Below are 25033 nucleotides of genomic sequence, written 5' to 3'. Positions count from 1 at the left end.
CTCTATGTTTCAAACTGTAATATTTTTAAGTTTGTCACTAATGAAGTGAAACAAGTCCAAGCAAACAATAATTCAAATGGCCACCTATATGTTATGTATTTTAAGTGTTCAGATAATGTAAAAAGTCCTACTTATTGTAATCTTTTATATTATCCACTGATATGTACAAAGAATTGTGATGTCATGACTGGAATTTAAGTACTAAAGGGAATTTTAATTAGATAGATCAAATGAATGGATTAAAAAATATAGTAGAAATTACAAGTAGCCGAGATATAAATGATAAAAAATAGACCTAAAGAACTGGAGCAACTGTAGTTTCAAATACTCTCATGCGAATTCGGTTTTATAATAATAATAAAAAAACAATAATAATTGTTATTATTATTATTATTGCTGTTATTGATATAATAGAACCCCACCAAATAAACCAGTGTATGTGGGATTTATTTGTTTTATCTGTGATCACTCAGCACATGAGGCACCCTGCCAGCAGAGAATCACAGTAGATCAGTCATTGAGCTGCTTCTATTGACCTGGATGTTGTTTTTTTACTAGGCTCCTGTATAGTCTCCTCTGTTCTTCTTGGGGCTGCAAAACATTATCAAACCTGTTTCAGAGAACCTGACATTGACTCACGATACCAAAATACATTTTCACTGTCTGCAGAAGCAAAACACATCAGCAGAGCAGCCATTATGTGCCGTTTCTTACGTCAGTTGCTATGACAACTACGCCGATAAACAAGAGTCTTATTCTGAAAGTCCCCCCCCCCCCGGTGCTCGCGTCACTTCCCCTCTGTTGTGATGTAAAGTACTCAGCGGCTAAGCAGCTCGAGAGAAACGCCAGGTCAGAGTGAACCGGTTTTATAGAAAGTTTCCTGTGTGTAGTGAAGCTGGTTGTAACTGACAGGCTGAAACATGCAGAACTACAGAGAGGCCGTGAAGGACTTTGCGGAGAACCACAAGTTCGGTCTCACGTTTGCTGTCATCGCAGGTAAGAGGAATGTTTCATTTTAAGAGGGTGTGTACTGTGTGAGGGGGCTTTGTATGTTTCCACATTTTCTTAGATGTCACTGCTAGATAAGTAAACTATTTCTGCCGATAATGTTCACCTGGTGGATAAAAACTAACCAAACCACCACACAGGACCTCTACACCCAGCGGTGTAGGAAGAAGGCCAACCGGATCATTAAAGACCCCTATCTCCCAGCCATAAACTGTTCTGCCTGCTACCACTTGGCCGAGCATTGCTAGAAGAGAGCCTGTGACCCAAGCGTTTCATTGCCAGCGACTGCTAAATGTAACTGGTGTGCACATGACCATAAACTCTGGAATCTTGAATCACAGACAGAGACTGTGTCTGATTCATGTCAAATGAGTTCTGTTATGACAGAGGACCTCAATACTGCTGTCACATCTGTTTATGGAAAGGAAGAAGTGAAGTTTCATGTGGGAAAAGTTTCAAATGAACCACAATGAGACAACTAGAGATGTTACGCTACATGTGATGTCAGTGTTAAAGTATTGTTAACAGTGTCATTAACATCTGTTTTCTTCCAGCTGCTGGCGCGCTGACCTTCCGAAGATGGATGGCTGGCAGAGTTTGCCGTAGCAAGGTCAGGCTGGATGGGAAAACAGTCCTGATCACAGGAGCCAACACTGGCATTGGGAAGGAGACGGCCCTGGACATGGCCCAGAGAGGTGAGACCTTCAGACGTGTTTATTCACTGTCTCAAAGTTCTCTTTGTCATTGGCCTTAAAGTGGCACTGAAATGTACAACAGCTGACTGATATCACGACCAATGCTTCAACACTAGCTCCACTATTACTAATTAAATCTTAACATGCACAATCTGATTTTTATTTTTCGTCAAGGGGCCAGAGTGATCCTCGCCTGCAGGGACATGACCAGAGCCCGCATCGCCGCCGATGAGATCCGGCAGAAAAGTGGCAACGGCAATGTGGTGGTAAAGAAGCTGGACCTGAACTCGCTGCAGTCCGTCAGAGACCTGGCCAAAGACGTCGAGGAGAGCGAGGAACACTTGGACATCCTCATCAACAATGCAGGTATTTCCCATCTGTCACTGCAGGATCAATGTCAAAGTAAAGACGAACAACATGCAGAGATGCAGATGAGATATTCCTTACGCCCCTCAAGGCAAGGCAGGGCACTTTTATTCATCAAGCACCTGTCATACACAGAGTTAGATTCAAAGTGCTGAGGGGTGAAGAGCACAGATTAAATCTTTACATTTGATCTTAAGAGAATTTCGAACAAATGTATCGTCCAAAATGAGTCTGTGAAAGACATATCAGTATCAGCGTTTGTACACATGAATACTTTTATTTTACGGAGTAAATAATGCAGATGATCACTTTGGCTGTTGGAAGTTGTGTAATCACATAGTTTGTCCATACTGAATTGTACATTTTATTATAAATGTTTTGTTTAACAGGTGTTTACAATGATCAATACAATGTTTGCGATGCAGAGCAGATGTGCATTAATATAAACATCTTTCTTAATAAATTATGTTTAGTGTCTTATTTCCAATTTCTTTATATTTGCTTGTATTAGTGTTGTCTTTTATATTTGTAATTACTTTGTGTGTGTGAGTGTGTTTATTTGTTTTATCCTGCATGTGTTTTTGTTTCCTTTGAGGTATCATGATGTGTCCACAATGGAAGACCGAGGACGGCTTTGAAATGCAGTTTGGTGTCAACCACCTGGGTCATTTCCTCCTCACCAACAGTCTCCTCGACTTGCTGAAGAAGTCGGCTCCAAGTCGTGTTGTTATCGTCTCCAGCATGGCACACAAGAGAGGTGAAGGCACTATATTTATAGCTGGATAACATCATTGTTAAAATGCATCTGTAATGTTTTACTCTTGACAGATGAAACTCCCGTAGTTGTGTCTGATTTTCAGAGTCTAAATTGTACATTGGTTTGTTTCTCGTAGGTCAGATACACTTTGATGACATTAACCTGGATAAAGACTATGAGCCTAAGAAGAGCTATGGCCAAAGTAAACTGGCCAATGTGCTCTTCTGCAGAGAGCTGGCTGCAAGACTGCAAGGTAGTGTATGATGCACACTACGTCCTGTAAATAAAGTGTAGTTATAATGCAGGTTATTATCAACCAGATGATTTTAAAGGAGGAATAAAGGAATCAAGAAGGAAAATCACAAATCCACATTGTCCCTCTCAAAGTTTCATGTATTGTAACTAACATGTGATCTGATGGATCCCTCTCATCAGGCACCGGCGTGACCGTGTACAGCCTTCACCCTGGGGTCATCCGCACAGAGCTAGGCCGCCACATTTTCCCCACCTTATCACTCTTGGTGAGGATCATAGCAAAGCCACTTATTATGCTGCTCAAAAGTCCCCGGGAAGGAGCGCAGACCACCATCTACTGCGCTGTGGACGAGAGCCTGGCCAATGTCAGCGGCCTCTACTACAGGCAAGTACATCCACAGGAAATCTCACCTGACTGCACAGATCAATTTAATCAAGTTGAATCTCCACCTGAAAATATTTCTTTGTCTTTGAAAGTTCATTGTCTCTACGACAGATTTCCGTCACTTCTATTCCAGACAGGTCATGTATGTGATCAGTGTATTTATGAAAATTAGATTTGAACTTTAAAGGACAAAGAACCGAGAATCGTCTCACCGGAATAGAATCCATCTCTTTGTCATGATTTGTTGCTCATGTTTTTCATCTCATGTCGCGCTGTGCACTTGTTATGTCAATAGGGGGCAGTAATTAGCAGTGAATTTACCAGAGACCAGAGTTAGTGGGCATCATAGATTGTATATAAAATGGATGTAGTCCTGGGTCTGGAAGTGAAGCCAATGAGGAAATGCCTGAAACTTGTATTATCTTAGATGGCCAGCAGAAGGCTGGATGCAAAAAGAAAATGATCCTACTTCTCACTTGATTAGTTAACATTTTCAAAATCCTTTTTCATGTGTCCCGCGGAGAATTGGGTTAGGACCATTTTCCCCAGTTTGCCTTTCACACATGCCTAACACAGTGTGGGGTTCTCTGCTCAGACGCGTTCACGACAACAACAAATAATCCGCAGGATTCAGGAGAGGGGTGGTGCAGCAGACAGCGGTAGGATGTAACCTATGGCTCCGCTTTTCAAGGGAGATATTTATATTCTTTTTTTGGGGGGTTTAATTTTTGTGTCTGTCGTGTGTTAGACACATCATCACACCCCCCTCACTCACTTGCGGCTTTTGCAGACCATCAGATTCTGCTGACTATCTGCTCACTTAATACTAGGGGGGCCAGGCCAACATTCTAGAGTAACACAAAAGTAACACACAGCAGTGAGTGGATGTAATCAATCCAACTGAACTTGGTTTTATGGCTCATAAAAGATGTATTCCTAAAATGTCTGTCAATCTATTGGCAATAAATCACTGACTTTTGGAGATCTTGTCCTCCTCTTTTATTTCTCCCACCGTACAGTGACTGTGCTCCCATAACGGCGGCGCCACAGGCCCTGGATGACGCCGCAGCCAAAAAGCTGTGGGACCTCAGTGCTTCTATGGTCGGTCTGGCATAAACATCATCAGCCTGCCCTGCTTTTATGACCTACCAGCCATGTTTACATTAGTAAATTCATTTTACTATCTATTCTGCATTATAGGGCATTGCAATATCACTATGATTTGATGAGTATAAATTGCACACTTTATTTAATCTCCTTATTTACATTTATAATCCAGTATATATATTGAAATCATTTGTGGTGGTTTACAAAACAAGACTATACTTGTTTTTCTAATCTTGCATCTCAGCTGATTGTCTGCGTTTGAATGAGCAATGCCTGTTAAACAGTTAGCTTCAAACATGTTTTGGATTGGAATGCTAAAATGGTCATTGCCAAACAAACCTTTTTTTTTTTTATGATCAGTGCTGCAGACTCCAGGAGACGTTCAATGCATCAAACTACTGTGTTTATTAATGGCATTTAACAATAATTACCAACATACAGATGATTGTACAGTTTCTGTTACATCCTCACTCCAGAGACACAGACACAAAACATGGAAAACAAAAGAATAATTTCCCGAAAAACTAAATTGTTGAGGATGAGAGCCTGTTTGTGTCCAGGTTTAAGAGGAAGACTTTGCTAGGAGGTGGAAGTGACCTCAGGTGGCAGCGGTGGTGAGAAGGTGGTTTTATCTCAGAGGAGAGAAGATCCTCCAAGTGTAGAGAGACAGTAGATCAAAGGGACTTACAGTGTGTGTGTTCTTCTTTATATATGGTGGATGCTGCTTGTTTTTGTATTTTTGGAGTTGGTTTTGAGGTGAGGAGTACATTATGTGCCTGTATTGACAAAGTGTACAACAGATTACAACACTATTGCAGTGCTCTTGAAATAAAAGTCTGATTAAAATAGATTTTCTTCTGGCTGTTATTGTTATTATTATTATTATCAATGATAGCAATATTATTGTCGTATTACATATATGGTACAAATACTGCAAATGAGAAATAATATCCAAAACATCTGATTGTTGGTCAGACCCACTTCCCCACATGCAGGAACAAACGAGTGACCCAGGCTTTTGTGAGCAGTTTATCAGAACAGCAGTAGATGTGTTGTAAAGGTTGAATTCAGCCCCATCTTGTCATTGATATAGGAAAACAGAGGGAGACAGTCTGCCAGAGCTCCTTATTGGAGGCTGTGTTATTTGTAAGAGTTTTCCCAGAGCTCTTTTAAGTGAAGCAACATGGAAATATAAATGGGTATAAGTTGAAATCACTCATGCATTAGAAATAGCAAAGTCTTATTAACATAATGCTTTCCCCTGGTAGCGCATGTGCCCGACATACAGAGGCCGAGCTCTCCTGCAGCAGCAGCCGGTTGGGATCTGACCTGGTCCTTTGCTGCATGTCCTCCCTGCTCTCTCACCTTTTCACACTCATCAATAAAGGTCAAACACCCAAAATATATCTTTAAAAATAAAATTATAAAAAAGAAATATATATACAGTATATATGTGTGTGTGTGTGTGTTGGTTGGTTTAAAAACATATACATTGTACAGCACTTTTCAAAATGCAGGAGATAATGGATGAAACATCGAATTGAAAGATATTTTATTGAAAAAAGACAGTTAAGTGTGAGATATATATTCTCTTTGAAGAAAAATGTCAAAGGTTCATGTTTATTGGTTTTAAAACTGTTAGTCTCTTGGTGTGCATGAAATTCACTCACCTAAATTGTGTGTTCCAGCTGGTCCTCGGTGTACATTGAATGGATTATATTAGTCATGCTGCATCATGTCAGGCTGTCAGTTCACTTTGACTCAGCTGGTTTCTCAACTGTCAAACCAGGTTGTGCCCTTTTTGGTGAAATGCATCCTTTTGCCTGAAGTCGCACCTGAAAAAGAAAGCTGTAATCTTGCTTTCTGACATATGTCTGCTAAATATGACTTTTAACCAGGTGTGTTTACAGCGGCCTGAAGGAAATGAATGTTTTTCTTGCATTTTATGAAACAGAATATGACATTTTAAAGTTATAATTAACTTCAGTCCTTGGATTTAAACTTAATTTGTCTAGAGCTGAATCACCGTTTAGATAAAGTAATTATAGACAAACCATTCAAGATTCTAATGTAAACTAAACATTTGAGCAGTAAATTTCTATCTGCAACTAAAAAAGCTCACATTCTTCAATAGCTCTGATATTATTAACATCTTTAAAAAGCAATGAATCACAGTTCTACTCAATCATTCAGAAATAATTAATGCCTTAAAAGTAAACAACTGATAACAGTAATCAACATGTTCACAAATTGAAGAGTGAATGACAGAATAACGCCAGAGGCTCTGTCTCTGCAGTATCTGTAGGTAATGTCATCCACATGCCCTTATCAGTTCTCCGTCCAACGGATACACAATCTATAGCTGGGCTGGAAAAGTGATAAGGAGATGTGAGCGACCACAGAACCACAGCAACATTTTCATCTCTGTCCAGCTGTGACGAAGGACCTGTTGGTGCATTAAAAAGTCTCCAGTGAGGGCTGTGAGAATCTGCCATCCTCTTCTTCAAAGTCCTGGCCCTGAGAGCTGAGTTCCAGAGGTCGGAGCAGATGAGGTCTGTTGTTCCATTTCCATCATTCAGCCCCAGCAAAGGTGAATCTGTCAGAAGCAGAGAAAGTTCCTGTCAGTCTCTTTCTACCATCTCTGGAGGCTGAAAACCACCCGGATCTGGACACAGCGAGGAACTAGTTAAGCTGTAACTAGTCAGAGTGGGCTCCTGCAGCGGTGGCCCTTCGCTGATGACTGCTGACAACCTTTGGAGACACACCCCATTGATGAGTTTTATTTCACTGCGGCCCCGCCTCGCTCGGAGGGACTTCACAGCTGCCATTGGTTCGTGCTCTGAACTCGCCATACCTGCCCCCTGGGCTCCCGTGGACCGGAGCCAAATAGTTCCTTCAGCTGTCAATCACGAGGAGATCAGCCAGTGGGATGAGAGAGGCCAGGCTTGGCGGGTGTGTCCCCCCCCCCACAGGTGTGGCTGAGAAGCACATTCCAATATGTACATACCTGTCAGCTCCTCCGGTATTCAGCTGCCCCTAGAAAGTGAGACCTCTGTTGACCAATCGCTCTGCCCTTTCCTCCTCTCGGGGGCCCACGGAGAGGGAGAAGGAAATATCTCCTGTTTCTCTGCACAAATAAGCAATTTTCTACCCCTATCTCATATCTCATGAGCGAAACACTTGGATGCCACTGCACAAACGACGACATGAGAAAACAAACATTTCACCTATAAGGGACTGTATAGGACAGGAAAGGCTTGCTTTGTGCCTCGAAGGCTGTTTGGGGAGTAAACACGTGCGAGTTACCATAAGCAACGTTTCACAAGCAGCTATTCGAGTGTGAAACTATGTGAACGCACTATGGTGATTAAAGGCAGCTCTGTGTGTACAAATTGTATTCAGGAAACGCACACTGCCACGCTTCTCTTTACACACCCTGTTATGTGGAGTCGTCGGTTGGCGTACAGGTGCAGGCAGCGGCATGTGCTCCCCCCCCCACGATCCTGCAAACAACATCTGTGCCTGTCTTCCTCGTGCTGGAGGCCACGAAGCCTCAGCAAGGACCTGTGTGAAGTGGAGAATACCCAAGTCCATTTTCTTTTGGTCTTCATCTGTCTGTCCCCCCCCTCCTTTAAACCTCTGTCTCTTGTGATGGATTCCTCTGTCTCCGTGTGTCCCACTTCCTCTCTGTCCAGCTCAGAGTACAGACGTGAACAGTGGGCGCCTCGGGCAGGTGTGGGAATGCAGGTTTGCAGCATTCATGGGCCCAGAGCAGAGCAGAGCAGGGCCCATGCCGTGATTACCGCTGAACGAGTCTGTGCATGTGTGGAGCTGAATCAGAGCAGCCGCAGTGACTAAGCTTCTCTGTGTCGCCAGTTATTCACCCACAGAACAGATCAGGCTCTCATCAAACCACTGATGTATGTTTCATGAGCCACTTCTTACATTCTTCAAGTCAGAAAGAGGTTTGTCCACGTTCATCTTCACTCCGATATAATCATGTTCAATGTAAGGTGCTTTTAATATGGATTTTGTAGCATCAAAACAACAAAAGAAGCGACTCCCATAATAGTTTTCTCCAGATAGTCATGCTGTCTAAGTGATACAGGAGTTTGATAACAAAGCATCTTGAATGTGAAATACGCACAGTGAAGTTTTGGTGTCCCAGAGGAAGAATCACACACAGTTGTCAATGATGGTCAATAAATTCAAAAACGTTCATAGGTTAAAACTATCACCAGTGCTGTTGTTAACACTGTGCCTGAAACTATATATGAAAAATCAACATGAGGAGAAGCCAGAAACCAGTGAACCACCCCATCACATTCACAATTAGTGACAGAATGAACTTCATTACATGTATGTTACATTACAGCGTTACATTTAGTTTAATAAAATCTAACAATGTTTCATGTTGCCTTCCATCCTTTTACATCATGTGGCAAATTAAGCAGTGTGAATTTTGGTCAGTACCCTGAATTTATTTGCATTGCAGAGAAAAGTGTGAAGGGTCCACAAAACACTTTTGGAGTTGAGGGGTAAACAGTGTTGCAGCCAAATCCAATACAATTGCAGTAAATGGTGACCAATTCTTCAATTCCTCCATGCTGCTCCTGTCGTGTAAGCCAAATGTCCTACAAGCCCTGACATTCAAATTCGACTTGAAACAACATAATTTACACCGTGTTTTTAGTCTAAATGTCCTCTGATATCTTCCTCTGGAGCCGCGCTTGTGCTTGGATCACCGTGGACATTTAGGCATTTTATGGGTTTTTTCTGTCGTTTTTTTTTACTCAAGATTTACTTCAATGTATTGGATTTGGCTGCAACACTGTTTACCCCTCAAACTCCAAAACTCCACTTCAGTGAATTTTCATTATTGGGTGAACTATCCCTTTAATATAGACACCTATAGGGCCCAAACAATGATGAAGCAAAGATGGGTTAATTGACATTTGATTGATGTTCATAAAGTTAGTCTACACATGGACATTTAAACAATTTTTTTATTATAACTAATGTTCATGTTTCTCATCCAGTAACTCATCCAGTAACTCATCCAAACACTTTTATAATACTTACATAATCTTCTGTTTTCATAAACCTATAAAAGAACCCTGTGAGCTTCTCATGTGGTATTGAATAACTGCCCTCTGCTCTCATGACTGGTTGTTGTTGTTGTGGGATGAGAGACTGAGAGAGAGGACGGTTCAGGATCAGTGGGCGTCTGTAAGAATTCCTGGGACCGGACTGGGAGGAGGATTTTCTGATAGCTGTGAGGGACGTTCGGGCCCTGAGGCTGTGTTCTGTCGCTGGGGATAAAGACACTGTCAAGTGAACACACATAGACAACCGGGTGGTGCTGAGTCAGCTGTCCGCCCTGTTTAGCACATGCTGCGCTGCCTCAGACTCTTCACTGCACGGTTCCCACCAGCTCCTCAAGTCCGGAGTCATGGCTGCTCCATGAATACATTTCACCTCTATAGGCACAATTATTGCTTTACAAATTCAATGTTATTAAACTCAAGTTTTTGTTTTGGAATATGCTGTTAACTAATAAATGAGATGCCATGAATGGATGACGGTGCTTAAACATCTAATATTTCCACACTAGGCAAAAAACTTGTCAATATAGTTTACTTTCTGACTGAGCTTAGGTGTTGAAGTCAATGTCTCACCAAGGTAGTTAAATCTTTCTATATATAATTATTCATAGTAATCTTCCATGTGGGTTCATGCAGGCCTCTTCCGCATGGTTTGACTTTTTGCTCTTGATTCATTCTGACATCTTTGCAAATCACCGGGAGAGGAAGGGCCGCAGCCACCTCTGCCGCCATTGTTGTCGATTATTTTAGTTGAGCTGCTCTCATCAGTGTGAAAGTCTAGCGCTAACCAAACAGGCGTCGGCCTCTCTTTATCCAGTTCCGGGGGGTTTTGTGGGAACATCACTGCCCGGGGCCACTCATGTGGACCAGAGGAGATCTGCTAAAGCATCTTCTGTCCCTCACTGGGATTAGAGCCGACACATTCCCGGGCCCCTCCGCTCTGTTGCTCCCACCACTGCACTGATGGCCACGTGTGTGTGAAAACCTACGCGTAGATTCATACAACATCAGCTATACAACACTCAATACTAACATGTGATTGGTACAACTTAATTCATTCTGGAATTGTAATACAAAGATGACACAACTGTAGTATTTACACATATTTTCTAAAACTATGTTCTCTTACTTTTTCAAATCTCTGCTAGTAATCTAACTCTACTAGTACACATCCTGTCATATACATGAAACACACTGATTACATGTTCTACCTGTTACACACTGACATGTTCATGTAATATATCAATATGCTTTAGAAACTCTTCTGTATTTTTATACGCAAGCATCATTTATTTTACAGAGGACCAAACTGATGGTGGATGATAAAATATTGTAAATGTGAGAATAGACTAATCCCGAGCATGAACCAGCCTAATTCCCATAAACCCTCGTCTGCAGTGTTAATATGTCAAGGCATTGTTTGCCTCAGCTTTATGTATTGGTTACATGAGCATTTCCATTGTCATCCACACATCACACGCGATGTCAGCCATGGCCAGGCAGCGAGGGGAAGTACCCCCTGGTGTGTCGAATCCTCCCCTGGATGATCTCCAGTGGAATGTCCCCACATGCCTCCTCCAGCCGCCACAGAAGGTTTCCCCTCTCATATATTCCTGTCACACACATTTGCAGTGGAATCGTTGCACCTGTAGAATGTTGCGGTTGAGTCCAGAGACAACTCAGAAATGATCTTTCTTCTTACCCTGGTAACTGAAATACTCATAAGCTCAGTTTTAGTGACCGTTAGTGAAAAAAACTATGTTATCGTCCAAGAGAGTATCCATCTAAATTCTGTGAGTAGGCAAACAATAGCAAGGCCCTGGAACTGGTGCAGCTAAATGGAATCCAGCATTATTAAAGTTATCATAGGGCCAGTGTGTGATTTAGTGACATCTAGTGGTGATTGCAACCAACTAAATCCACTTCCCCTCACACCTTCCCTCTAAGCATATTAAAGAATCTCTGGTGCCCTTCAGGCAAAAACATGAAAGGCCTTCTCTAGAAAAATTATTTATAGTGTCGGTTATGAGCTTCTGTAGAAACATGGCAGGCTCCTTGAAAGAGGACCCGCCTCCTATGTAGACATGAAGGACTCAAGCTATGCTAAGAACAACAAGACAATTCTTACTTTTCAGATCAATGGTCCAAACCAAGATTCATATTTTTGTTACCTTGTTTACATTTGATCTGTTAGTTTTGGTTTCAAATTGTGATTTAGAGAGTGAACTAAAGAATTTGATATGACATTAAGTGCATTGAAAAACGTAGTCCTACCATTTCACCATTTTTGCTACAGTAATATCGTTATGAAAATAAATGTCCTCGTCATTCAAATAGTATTTCGTCAGAGGTGAAGCCTCTGAACAATCCTGTGAGCTGCTTCCGCTTCTTTTTATTCTTCTATTGTTAATTACCACCTCAATACAAAAGTCTGAACGATCCAAAACAATGTTTTCACACTGCAAACAAACCAAATCAATGTTCAGTTTGATCTGGACCAAGACCAGCTACTTTGGACTAGATTTAGGTCCACTGGTCTGAGGCACTTTTCACCCCTGTTCTTTTTATTCAGACTAAGTTGAAAAGTCTGGACCAAACAATGTAGGTTTGAAAGCGCCTTAAATCCTACACTCTGAACCTTTAACCAATCATGTGCTTCTTTTTTATGTCAACACAGGAGCCAATGACGAATGCATTTTTGCCATGTTTTAACATCCCATCGATAAAACAAGATGACACCAAATCAAACAGGATGATGCAACAGGACTCAATTCAAAAGGATACAGTGCGATAAGATAAGAATCTTGGGTGTGTGGTTGTAGTAGAAGAGAAATACAACATGCAAACTATCAGCCAAACCACTAAGATCTTTTGTTGACAGTCATCAGAAGCTTTACTGAAGCTGTTGGGGGTTAAATATTTCACCAGCCACCATCAGGTGGTGTATGTGTGTGCATTTTAAACCCTCAGTCAAATCATAAATGATCATCAGTCACACCTAGATCTGCTTCTGTCACTGAACAGACCAGTGATGTGTCATTGTTAAAAGTCTCCAAGCATCTTTTCATTTAAGGCTTTGACATGGCAGCAAGTCTCAAAGGCTTAAATTAGAATCAGCATCATTCTGACCATAACCTAGAATTGCAAAAAAAATACATGAATACAAAAGACCCCTGTTAGGTCCCACCCCAGCAGCTGTGACAGCCCCTACAACTTTTATTTGCTTATATGTATACATATTCAAAAGCTTTGACATGAAATTTTAAATTTTAAATACATGAGTTTAATTCTAGACCCTCCCTCCTCAGTTTGTGACTATATAATCTAGGAATCTGTTGACATGCCCCGACCCCTGTTAACATGTTTAAAAACTTGTTTTCAGCAGAGGGGGACTTTTAAGAAATACATGAAGTCTGAAAAATCCGTTATAATCCCCAACCCTTCAAAGTTTTTTGGTGGGACAGCTGGTCTGGTGTGTTGATACCTGCTGCGACCTATGACCTCACTCTTTTTAAAACAAGGTTTTCATTTACTCCACTGTCACGACAACAGTCTCTTAGAACAACAGTATCACCAGAGCAGCCAAATATCCAGTGCTCAACAGCGACCTCTGCTGTTAGACTTTTAGAACAAATTCACAGAAAGACACTGACTAATAATCCAATTCAAAAGTGTGTGTGTTTTCATACTTCTACTATTTTTCAAATAGTGGATTTAAATGTCATTGTTAACATTCTGATTACATCCATCTTGACATATAGCTTGAAATACAGATGCCATGAAATCTGCCTACGTTTTGCTAATTTATTTTCTTATTTTTAATTGAATATTGATTTATATTCAGAAACGGAAAGACAGTATGACTCTGTATATTTTGATGTGTTTATGTTGGATGGAAGATGAACAGTTGCAGTGTTGGTAAATGAGAAATATGTCACATCATTTCATCTGTGTCCAAGGCTGAAATTCAAAAAGTGCAAATTGACACAACAGACTAGATGGTCCTTAAATAAAAACTTAGAAAAAAATAAAACATTGCCACCAAATGTGTGTCATGGTCACTGATTATACATAGATTTTTTTTCTGGTAACACTGAAAGGTCAGTAATGGCCTCCAACCTTGAACAATTCTCCAGGTCCCTCTTTGTTTCTGTTCCTGAGAGCAGTGTCCACATTGGAAATAATGTGGTGAATTTGTTCTCCTCTTACAGGACATTCACTTCACATTCCTGCATCTCTTAGAAACAACAAAACAATATTCTTGCAATGTGAAGTCTTTTTATGTGAGAGGTTAAGAAGTACAAGTCATACAGGGGGACTCTGGATCATTACATTGATTCATGCGCCTGTTTGAAGTTGGATTGGATGAGTTCATTTTCTCACTTCAGATAAATCTTCAGATTGATCATATTCTACGGTTAAACTGTGAACTATGACTAGGGATTTCTACCTGGTTGTTTAGGATTTTGTACAAAACACAAGCTGCTTTCACACATGCACAGAAGTCCTGGTATTTTCCAGGAGGAGTGTTTTGAGAATGCAAATATCCGAGTGAGTTGCCTCAGACATTTTCTGGAACTTTTCCTCAGACTGTCCTAAAATGTCTGAGTGAGCCCATGTGAGAAGACAGCAGAATAAAATCTTGATAGTTCACAGTGAATGAAACATGCAAAACTGGAAAGACTACGATATTCAAGAGCTTTTGGTGATAAGAGCCCACACTGGTGTCAATGGTCTGACACTCTACCCTGATGCCCCCCCACACCTGAATGTTCCTCACATTTTCCTGTTGTTGTGAACATGTCTGACCTGAACAATCTCCTGCTGGGTTCTTCAAATGAGAAAGGCAAACCTAATTCTCATGTTTGAAATTGGTTATATTTACACATACTTTGCTGCAATTTAGAGCAGTTGAAGCTGATCTCAGGACAGATTATAATTCTGTGGCAATTACAGATTCTCTGTGAAGCCACCGTGTTTGAAAGATTATTAAACCTCACTTGAACCAATAGAAATTCAGTTGATTTCTTTTCTCAGCTGAGAGTTGTAGCTCTGGAGCTGATTACACATGTTTCATTTAATGTGATCCTTAAATTTGCTTTTATTTAGTTCCAGAACATCCTCCGTCCATTTCAACAGGTCCAACCGCACTCAGTTGCCATGGACACAAATCCTGTCAGGGTTTGAAGAAATGTTCTGTTTGCAATAAATAAATGAAGTCGAGTGATTTGCTGCTGCTTCTGCTGATGTGCACACGTATTTGTTTGTGCATTCACACCACTCTGTTACATGGGACCTGTGGTGAGAATAAAAACTCATATGTGTTGGTGGGAGAAACAACACAGCACCAGCTTCAGTTTGAAGTCTGGAGAAAGTCTTCTGTATCTGATGGACCTGGAGAGTGAGCTTGTGAACCTCGTGGGGGCAGAGGCATCAGTGTGGAGCCTCCAGAGCTGCTGCTGCTGCTGCTGCTGTGTTACTCCCCTGATGTTCACTGAGGGGTGAGATGTGATCATGGAGCGCGGCCGGCACACAAGGGACAGGTCACTGACGGCCTCTGAACACTAGAGGGCGATCACTGCCTTCCCTTTGATTCTCCACAGGCTGACCACTGTGTGCCACATGAAAACACTCGCATGTAAACTTAGTTAACTCTGATAACTTGTTGCACATGTTCCAAACACAGAAATTAAAGGTCGACGTGTCTGAATCGGAAGAAAAAAGTAGTAAAGCTTTTGAACTTCTCCTCAGTCTGACGAGACTTCACTGTGCAACTGTCATCACATGTATCACGTGCAACTGTCATCACATGTATCACGTGCAACATTGATCCATCATATTCATCATGTCACCTTAGAACACTGCATCATAGTTCACACGAACACACACTGTACAATATTCATTTCATTCATCACACTTATCTATATCCGTCACTTTACTGCTATTGTATGCAGACCTTGACTTGTATTCAAATTTTTATTGCAGAACTTTATTTTATACTTCTTTTGCTTTTATTTATGTTTGATTAAATAGTTGATTTTTTAAACATTTGTATATTTCCTATATACATCTGTCTAACATGTACAATTGGATTTGAGGATGACACCAACACACGTAAGTTTCGTTGTCCAGCTGTTCAATGACAATAAACGCTTGGATTGAATTTAATAGAATTTTCGTTGTACCGTACATGCACAATCACAATATAGTTATTGAGTCTTAAATTGTTCCTGGCAGTAGACAACAAAATCTCATAAATGATAAATGATTTGATTTAGGGCAGTACTTAAAATAATAAAGATCCATATGAAAAACATGGAGTGTGTTCTGTGATTAATCAACACGTACCTGGACAAACAAAAACAATTCTGCTCACCTACATTTTTTCCATAACTGTCCCTGAATCACGTGTTTCTTTCAGCATCTACTGTCTCTTATGTTTCTTTGTGTGGATGGTCCTTGAGTTAGGCCTCTGTGTGTGTGTGTGTGTGTGTGTGTGTGTGTGTGTGTGTGTGTGTGTGTGTGCGTGCGTGTATGTGTGCGTGTATGTGTGTTTGTGTGTGTGTGTGGTCTTTCCTGGATCTAGGTCTCCTCTGTACAGAGAGGGTTCAGTGGGTGACATTTTGTTTCTATTTGTTTATTTAATGTCATGATTTTTTCCCCCACAGCTTTGTGGACAAGAGGATCTTTGTACTTTTTGATGTTTTGAATGTGAACTGGTTTTCCACTCATATTTTTCTCACTTCCTGTTTTACTTGGTAATTCGTTCTCTTTGAATTCATTATTTCCTTTTTTACTTTGAAATTACTGACCTTCTGTGTCTCTTGCTTGAATTACTTCCTGTTTGCCTGCTCCTGTGACTCCACCCACCACAGTGTCCCACCTGAGTTCAGTTATCCTGCCTCCTTTAGTCTCTGAGCTCCACACTCTCCATTGTAGTGGAGAGTGTTGTCCACACACTTGGATTTACAAGTGATTCTGCGCCTTGTTGTTTCGGTCGTTATGCTTTTTGGATTCTTTTGGAATTCATCTGCCAACTTCACTGTAAGCCTGTTTTTTTTATTGTTCAAATCCACCATCATCTGTACCTGCTTTACCATTTGATAAGTGTTGGTTCTGCCAAAGACTCAAAACACGACAGGTGTCACATGCTCAGATTGTTTATGTTGTCAGTTGGGCCTTTATAAATAAAACTGGCTTGTTTCAACACAGGCCTTTTTCACAGCAGACACCTGACACAGGCGGGTCGTGGATTAGGAGGTAGAAAGGGCCGTACACTAACCAGCAGGTCAGTGGTTCGATCCTCTTAACAGTCTCCATTCCCCACTGTCCTTGGGCAAGGTAGTGAACCCCAGACTGCCTCTGACTGTTCAGACAGAGTACCGCTGCATATTGTTGTGCTAAATGTGTGAATGCAACTTATACTGTAAAGCACTTTGCGTGGTTGTCTTGAATTTATATTAATACAGTCCATTTACATGTCATGGCAGAAAAGCACAGATGAAAATGAATTAGTGCAACTAACAGAGCTGTTGTTAATGTTAACTCCTAAAGTCAAAATGTCCCTTTTATCAGTTATATCTGTTCACTGAGTTCTGACATGCTGCTGCTGTTGTGTATAGATGCTTACAGTGTTGGTGCAGGTTGGCTGAGAACCAGGGTTACATTAATGACAAGTGTACATACATTTTTATTGTCTATGAGAAAAATAAAACATTCAATAGGAGGATGAATTCAGAAGTAGGCTACACTGTTCCCCACATTGGCTCCCTGATAACACTGTGATCTGTGCTGCTGTACGACTGAAGGCATGTTCCCTCTTTTTTCAGCTCCGTTTCTAGGTCACTGACACGTTTTATATTCATCGGTAAATATTAATTAATGACAATGAGCCAATAAGCTCAGCCTGGATGTTATTTTACTGAAGGGATGTTGTCATTATGGAGCCAAACATGTTGCAGCTTAAAGTCAAAGAGTCAACAGCAGCAAAAAATCCAGTGTTTGAAATAAATAAACTCTCCATCAGATCTGATTATGACGTGCGTCTCATATTTAAACAAATCATTATGTGGGTTTTATATTTGTAGTTTTTTGCTTCAATCTGCTTTCTGTTTTTTATCCAATGCAATGAAATGCTTCTCACAGCTATTCAATAACATTTTCATTTTCTACTGGAAGATCTTCTGCTGGATTTAGACATTTTTCATGGTTATTTTGCAAGATTTCATACTTACAGTCAGGCTATGAGCCCTTTTACCTGCAGCGGTCGCCATGTTGATTCACTTCACCGGTTCGTTAAAGCATTCAGGAATTTCCATCTACCCTTTGTTTTTAGGGGGGTCCTGAATACACTACGGTTAAAGGGGTGTTTGAAGGGCTGGATGGCCACTACCCCTACATCACATAGAGAAATGAAACAACACAACCCCTTCATGGCCACGTGCAAAACAAAGGGTTGGGGCCAAGTAGGGCTAAAGGGTGAATTGGGACAGGGCCCATGTCTCCTGCCTGTCGATCTGCTGATACTTCATGTGTAGAGAGGGAGTGAAAGTTTGAATCAACTGCAAGTAGCTGTCTTGTCATGACATGGATGTAGCTCAGCTAAGACTATGTCCTTCCAAATGGCTTGTGGTTAAGTCTTTGACAGTCAATTCTGAAATATGTTCTTCCATCTATAGATTATTATACATGTGACACTCTGTGTAACATTGTAAATTCAGTCTCGAAGAATAAGCTTGAGGGAGAAGAGTGGGCTCAGAATTAATTTCTGCATGCCATCAGAAATAATGTATAGCTCTAAATTAGTTTTCTTATATATTGTAAAATTGTTATAAGTCCTCTTAATCATCAATTGTGTGTCATGTTTATAACCTTTGTCATGGAGGTTATGTTCTTGTCTGCGTTTGTTTGTCAGCAGGATTACACAGAAACTACTGAATGGATTTCCACAATACTTGGTGAAAGGATGCAGTACGGGTCGGAGAATGATTTTTTTTTTTTCACTTTCTTAAACATTGTGAGATTTGGGTTTTTTTAAATACTTTTGTCGATTTTTGTGATATTTATGTGTGAATCTTATGTGGGCAATTCCGTGCACATCCAGATAAAAATCTCTTCAGCTGCTGTATGGTAACAGACGAGGCTCACAACCTGTAACAACACACGTAATGTGGCCTTAGCTGTAAGGGTTGTTTTAATTTAAGGGGACTGTCGGGTCTCGGTGGATGTATGTCCTCTACATGGTGCCATCCTAGCTGTATATGTGATTACCAAGAACAAAACCTTCTGAAAAGGAATTTGATCATTTCCTCTCTCCCCTCAGCTCCAGGTGGTAAATAAATCCTGTGGCTCTTCTTTGCATGCTGAGCATCTCTTGAAGGATAAAAATGTTCTCTTATCAAACACAGTTCAACCTGCGGCCACGAAACAGCAAGAAAGTGAGGGGTTTCAAACAGTGTGCACAGGTCAGACTATCTACTCCTCCGGTTATATGACAATCCTCGGTACTGTGTCTATTCCAGTTTATCAGTGTGTTCATGCTCTGTTGTGCACTGCGGGCGGTGAGTGCCGGTTCTGCTGCAGTTTTGAAAACTAAACGCGGCATAGGGAGGTTTATTAGCCCCCCCCCCCCCCCCCCTCCCCCCTCCCTTTCTCTCTCTCCTCAGGGCATGGCAAAGGCAACTGTGGAGAGACACTGCCACAAATAGACTCTCTAAATATGGAGGGCTTCAGTCGAGAGAGAGAAATGCATGATCGAATTTTGGGCCTCTCCACTAAACAGCTCCCATAAAAGGAACAAGACGAGAGGAGAGTGGTTTGAGTGTTTGTTGCTGACTGTTGGTGTGGGGGTGCACGCCTGCTCGCACCTGTTGTTGCACGGAACATTTACAGTCGTCTGTGCTCGTGACGCTGCATCTGTAAATTCACTTCTGTGATCATCTAGTTTGCCCACATGTTTAGTTTTGATCCTGTGCTGCATCACTGTTAGATCCACAAATTAATAACTGAATGGCGTCAAATAAAATATATGATGAAGAGCACTTGCAAAACCATACTATGACTCGTTTGAGACATTTCTTGTAGAATAAAAGGGGACAAAATGATAGCCAGAGATTTTAGATTACAAAAATTTAAGTTAAGTGCTCATGCACAGTTCTTGCTGTCTATAGGCTCCACCAGCTCATTCTTTTCATCCAATCACAACCCAACACGCTCGCCTCAAACCAATCACCTGTAAGCTGTCAAAGTTCAAACCGTCCAATCAGAAGCTTTCATCAGACAACCCAACTTCCTGCTCCATCCCTCATCACCACCACCACCATCTCTGTCCAGACTCCATATCCAAAGCACCTGATTCTCACAAGTGCTTCCATGGTGTTCTACCTCCCACTGGGGTATAAGTACGAAACTTGATCAAAAAGAATATGAAGCTGATATCAAATGTTGCATCATTATAATTTATCGCAGACAGATGGAGAATTTACAGACTGTGTCTTCAGACTGTATCCACCATGTGTGGATCTACCATCATGATGGTTCAGTGGACCCTGGTAAGTTGAAAGAGAAAATAAATATGACTTAGTCTAATTGATCTTGATACAAATTGCAGTCAAACAACAGACGTGTGTTGCACTTTGCAGGTGTCAAGTTTTATTCAATACAGACTTTTTAAAGTCAGTATTTTTGCTTTTATGTGCAATTTGTGTGAAAACTGGGAAACTTACAACAAGCAGAGCTGCAAAGGTGCATATGTATCAAAAACTCTGAGCTTCATCAGAGTTTTTTTTTTTTTTTTTGAAAAGCTGCTTCCTACAGCTGAAGCTGTTAGAAAAGCAGTGAAAAAAACAAATCACTGTGACTTCATCAATATGAGCAAATGAACTGGGCAAAGTTCCTTCTTCCTGTTAGTTCCCCACATGCTGGAGTTCTGCAATGCACCACAGTCCCTCACAGCTGACCCTGTTTGACTTTGTGTTGCAACACCCTGTCCACACTTGTCTTATGATGTATGTGGAACAAACAGAGATTCCACTCAAGTCTTTCCTTCCCCTCGTTGGTTTGAAAGAAGCACTGAGAGAGTCTGTAAGAGAGTCTCCTGCTCTGTCACATACATCACCTGGCCCAGAATTATGATCAGCTAAAGACACTTCTTCACTGACTATATTATAATAATGAACACATGTCTTCATGAGTCAGCCTCCTTCATCCCGCAGCCAGGGCTCTGTGTGTGTGTGTGTGTGTGTGTATTAACGCATAAAAGTGTGCATGTTCTTCAGCACGCGCGACCCCATGCATGTGTCCGTGCCGCCACGTGTCACAGCAGATGTTGCCTATAAGGCCTTCAGCAGCATCTCCAGTGATGTACCGTCCGCTGACCTTCAGTTACATTTGAAGATGTCCCGTTCGTCAAGGACAGTGCACTTCTGTGGCTGATTATGAAGCTTTGACTTTCATTAATATGTGTCACCTCCTGATCTGCTATATGGCATTTGCATGATATTAGCATATATCTGTGGACCAGACATCGGATGCTGCAGTGTGGGAATGACACCTGTTGAGAGAGGTAGGCAGATGCCTCTCTACCGGGGCCACGGAGTTGAGGATGGGGGTATGAGGAGGTGGAGGGTGGGAGATGGAGTGTGAAAAGAAAGACAGGGCACATCCAACTTTCTTCTGTTCAAGAACTGTTGCATTTCACTGCTGGAAAAGACAAGAATCCCTTCTGTCGTTTGCAAAACATCAAATTGTTTAACCGCAGACTAAGCTGCACTTAATATAATCTAATAATATGAGAAGAATATGTCGTATATTCATTCATTTCCTGTTCCATCATGTTGCCTTTCACAGCTTTTGGGCTCCTTTTGGTTTGTATTCGTCTTAAATAAGTAGGTGAGATCTGTGGTTTTCTTTGTTCCTGCGTGAGGCCCGAGCTTTTGTTCCGTTCTGATGCTGCTCGGCTCGAGGATCCTGCAGCCAGGTGGTGACCCTGCATGCATTACCAGGCACACAGCAGAGTGCGCAGAGCTGCAGCCAAGTCCCAGAGTCTGAGAGCTGCCCACACTGGCCAATCTGCCACCATCGTGAATGAGCTGCGGACACAAATACTCTGGCACAGAAATAAAGAGCTGATTTCATAACAAGGGATCAAGAATTACAATAAATAAAGATGCCATTGCATCATGAGTGTAGAAACTGTTTAGACACCAGCACCGCAGCAGGGACGGTGGACTAAATGTGGTCACACCATACATTGGCTTTTCATTAACAAATGTTTGTGAAGTGTCAACAAGGCTACTTCTCTGATCCAGCAAGTCTCACTCCAACGCCCCCTGAAGACTGACAGCGTCGCTAATGTGTTCAGACTTCAAACTATCACTGTCGCAGAACGGATGCAGGTTGAGAGGATTCATGGTCCTCTGTCTCTAAACTGCCAGGATTCACACAGACCCCATCCTCTGCTTCAGGTTGGAGGTCAGTTCACACAGAGTCCAAATCTGAAGAAGCATTTAACGATACATTTTTAAGGTATTTTTAGTTCAATGTGGAAATAAGGATTCTGAATCAAGAGGCAAAGGGCAAGATGCTGAACCCCAAATGGCCCCCGCTTTCCATAGATGCACTGTTGAATGTTTGTGTGAATGGGTGAATGGCAAACTGTACTGTAAAGCGCTTTGAGTGGTCATCAGGACTAGAAAAGTGCTATATAAATACAAACCATTTACCATATACACATATAAAGTATAATAGCCAGACAGTTTTAGGAGTGTGTGAAGACCAAATCAGAGCTAAAAGGAGAGTGAATATTGGACTTTATTTATTTTAAGCTTTTCATTAAATTTTCTTACCACAAGGGGCCAAAAAAACTACCTGTTTCTGCTTTATCACTCAGTTTAATTATCTGATCCGTCCATTAACCCTCTTTTCTATTCTGGCATCTTTTATGACCAAGTCTGGGTTATAGACAGCTTAGCTTTTGATACACGGCAACCCAGAAACCCAGATAGGATGCCTCAAAATCCTGTTGCACAATATCCAGAAAATCACCTGCTGTGGGGCCCCGCCCTCTGAAAGCTCCTCTCCGATTGGTTTCATGATTTTGAATTCCCTTCATGACCTTTGTCAAATGTCATCACCATTCTGTCTCCGCAATCGTCTGCGTCACATCCCATTTAAAACCTTCTATAATAGGAAGCCATAAAACTAATCTTTACTATCGGAGGCGAGAATCACCAGCTCATTACTACCCCTGTTTGAGGGGCTAAATATGGGATGTAAGGAGCCCGGCAACAGCGCTGAGCCCAGGGCGTCCTGGTGGCTCAGTCTCTTAATGGCTGCATGTGATTAAGCTGCAACTCATTCCACACTGTTGCATCGCTCTCCTTCCACTTTCACACCTCTCTTCACTGTACCTGTCTCCAATGCAATTAAAAGAAATCATAACTTAAAATCCTCTCTCCTTTGGTTAAATCCAATCAGTCAAATCTCCCTCTGTTATGTCCTGTTTCCTCCCTGGCTGCTCTTAATGATCCCACACAGACAAAGCACTGTGATCCCACTGTGAAACACCCTGTGATGAAATACACCATTGTGTGTGTCCTCGTCCCAATATGCTAATCCAGGATTAATTATGGGCCGATCCTAGTGAGTATCCCTCTCGGTCCCTTAGATATGTAAATGTCCCGGGCGTGGATGCTGCGTTGAGAGGCTTTTAACTCTGTGTTCTATAGAGTAGGCAGGACAGGACGGACAGAGACGAGGACAAAGGTTTAGGGACACATAGATCATTTCAAGTAATAAGGAAAAACACAAGGTCTTTTCTCTTTGGTTCCAGGGAGGAAATTAGGAGTAATTGATGTCTAGAAATGAGTGCAATTGTGATGGGTTGAGTCTGCAAACATATGTCCATGGTGCAGGATGGACGACGCAAGCAAACGGGCCATATTCTGATTCTCTCTCTATTCTGTAGATGGTATGAAAGTCATTAACACACGTCATCAACGGAACATTATGCAACTACAATCATTCCGATTTTTCTTTGTACAAAAAACTAATTTGACACATTTTGATGCCACCACACTCCCCCTCTGTAAAGTCCATAATTTAATCAACATGATTGTATCATAGTAATGTCATGTGTGACCTTCTAGATCGCACTTAGACAATAAAAGCTATACTTTTTTTACATTCTAGATATAATTATTGCAATAAACTGTTTGAAATGAAACACAATTTGGTGTCAGTTTAGAAAAGAAGACTGAGATAACTTTTATTATGTATTTCCAAAGTCCCCTGAGTCCTGAAAAGATGTCCAAAGCCTTAATTCCACACAAAACCTGATGAATCACAAAGCTGCAATGCAACAGCATATAAAACAGAAATTTAAAGGTCCATCGTGTTGGATTTAGGAGAATCAATCCACATAAATTAAATATAATAATCACAGTTCTATTTTTATTAGTGTATATGCACATTAAAAAACTGCTGCGTCTTGTAACCTTCAAATTAGATCTTAACATCTACACTGGGAGTGGGTCCACTTCCATGGAGTCCGCCATGTTGCACCAGTAGCAGTATCACAGAAAGAATTTACCCGTTTGATGCTAATAATATTGGGATTTGATTTAAGTCACTTTTCATACGCAGCGATTTTACCTGTATTCATACACTTTGTTGATGCTACTTAAAGATCTAGTGTAATGACGTGATTTGCATTATTTTATTTGTTCAAAATTCCTCTAAGTATAATCAAAAGATGGATCAATAGAAAAGTCCATATAATATAACCAGTGTGAAGCAACAGCACCTAGCATGAGCTGTGATGGTAACTGAGTGAAGAATCGTCTCTCCGTTGAGTCTTACTAAAACACAGGATGTATTGCAGGGGTACATGTTGCTCATGTCAATCACACCATGAAACACACTCAGGTGTCTGTTTGTTAGGAACACTGTGCCAAAACTACTGGATTCTGAATGAACGCAGTCAAAATGTTTGAGGTTTTACAGAAATGTTCAACTGTGTGATCTGACTGATTTATCCTTTATTCCTTCTCTGTCCAAGTGTGGTTCAAATTCTGAAAAAGAAAAACACTCCTGGTGGAGGTGGTGTGTGTGTGTGTGTGTGTGTGTGTGTGTGTGTGTGTGTGTGTGTGTGTGTGTGTGTGTGTGTGTGTGTGTGTGTGTGTGTGTGTGTGTGTGTGTGTGTGTGTGATGGGGGTCTTCAGGGATTCTCCACATGAATAAACTCTCTCTTTCTATCTCTCTCTCTCTCTCCTCTGAGTTTCTGTCCAAGGTGCTGAATTCTGCTGCTCCGGGGTCACGTGACTGCGCTTCCTCTGGATGCTGAGTGTGTGTGTGC

The 25033-nt window shown here is 41.3% G+C and overlaps 1 protein-coding gene across 2 annotated transcripts; it reads left to right on the top strand.

Moving 5' to 3' along the window:
- Positions 1-788: 788 nt before the first annotated feature.
- Positions 789-5090, top strand: si:ch211-107o10.3 (uncharacterized protein LOC407663 homolog). Of its 2 annotated transcripts, none has more exons than XM_034577252.1 (7): positions 789-996; positions 1563-1703; positions 1878-2069; positions 2665-2826; positions 2963-3079; positions 3262-3518; positions 3604-3900. In XM_034577252.1, the coding sequence occupies exons 1-7, from the start codon at positions 921-923 to the stop codon at positions 3649-3651; spliced, it is 993 nt and encodes a 330-aa protein (XP_034433143.1). In that variant the 5' UTR covers positions 789-920; the 3' UTR covers positions 3652-3900. The 2 variants fall into 2 exon arrangements, with proteins under 2 accessions (XP_034433143.1, XP_034433152.1); XM_034577261.1 differs by lacking the exon at positions 3604-3900 and adding an exon at positions 4486-5090 and having other exon boundaries at positions 790-996; positions 3262-3466.
- The last annotated feature ends 19943 nt before the right edge of the window (positions 5091-25033 follow it).

The sequence above is a fragment of the Hippoglossus hippoglossus genome, chromosome 3 (assembly GCF_009819705.1).
Source record: "Hippoglossus hippoglossus isolate fHipHip1 chromosome 3, fHipHip1.pri, whole genome shotgun sequence".
Classification (NCBI taxonomy): domain Eukaryota; kingdom Metazoa; phylum Chordata; class Actinopteri; order Pleuronectiformes; family Pleuronectidae; genus Hippoglossus; species Hippoglossus hippoglossus.
This window is presented reverse-complemented; position numbering and strand designations above follow the sequence as displayed.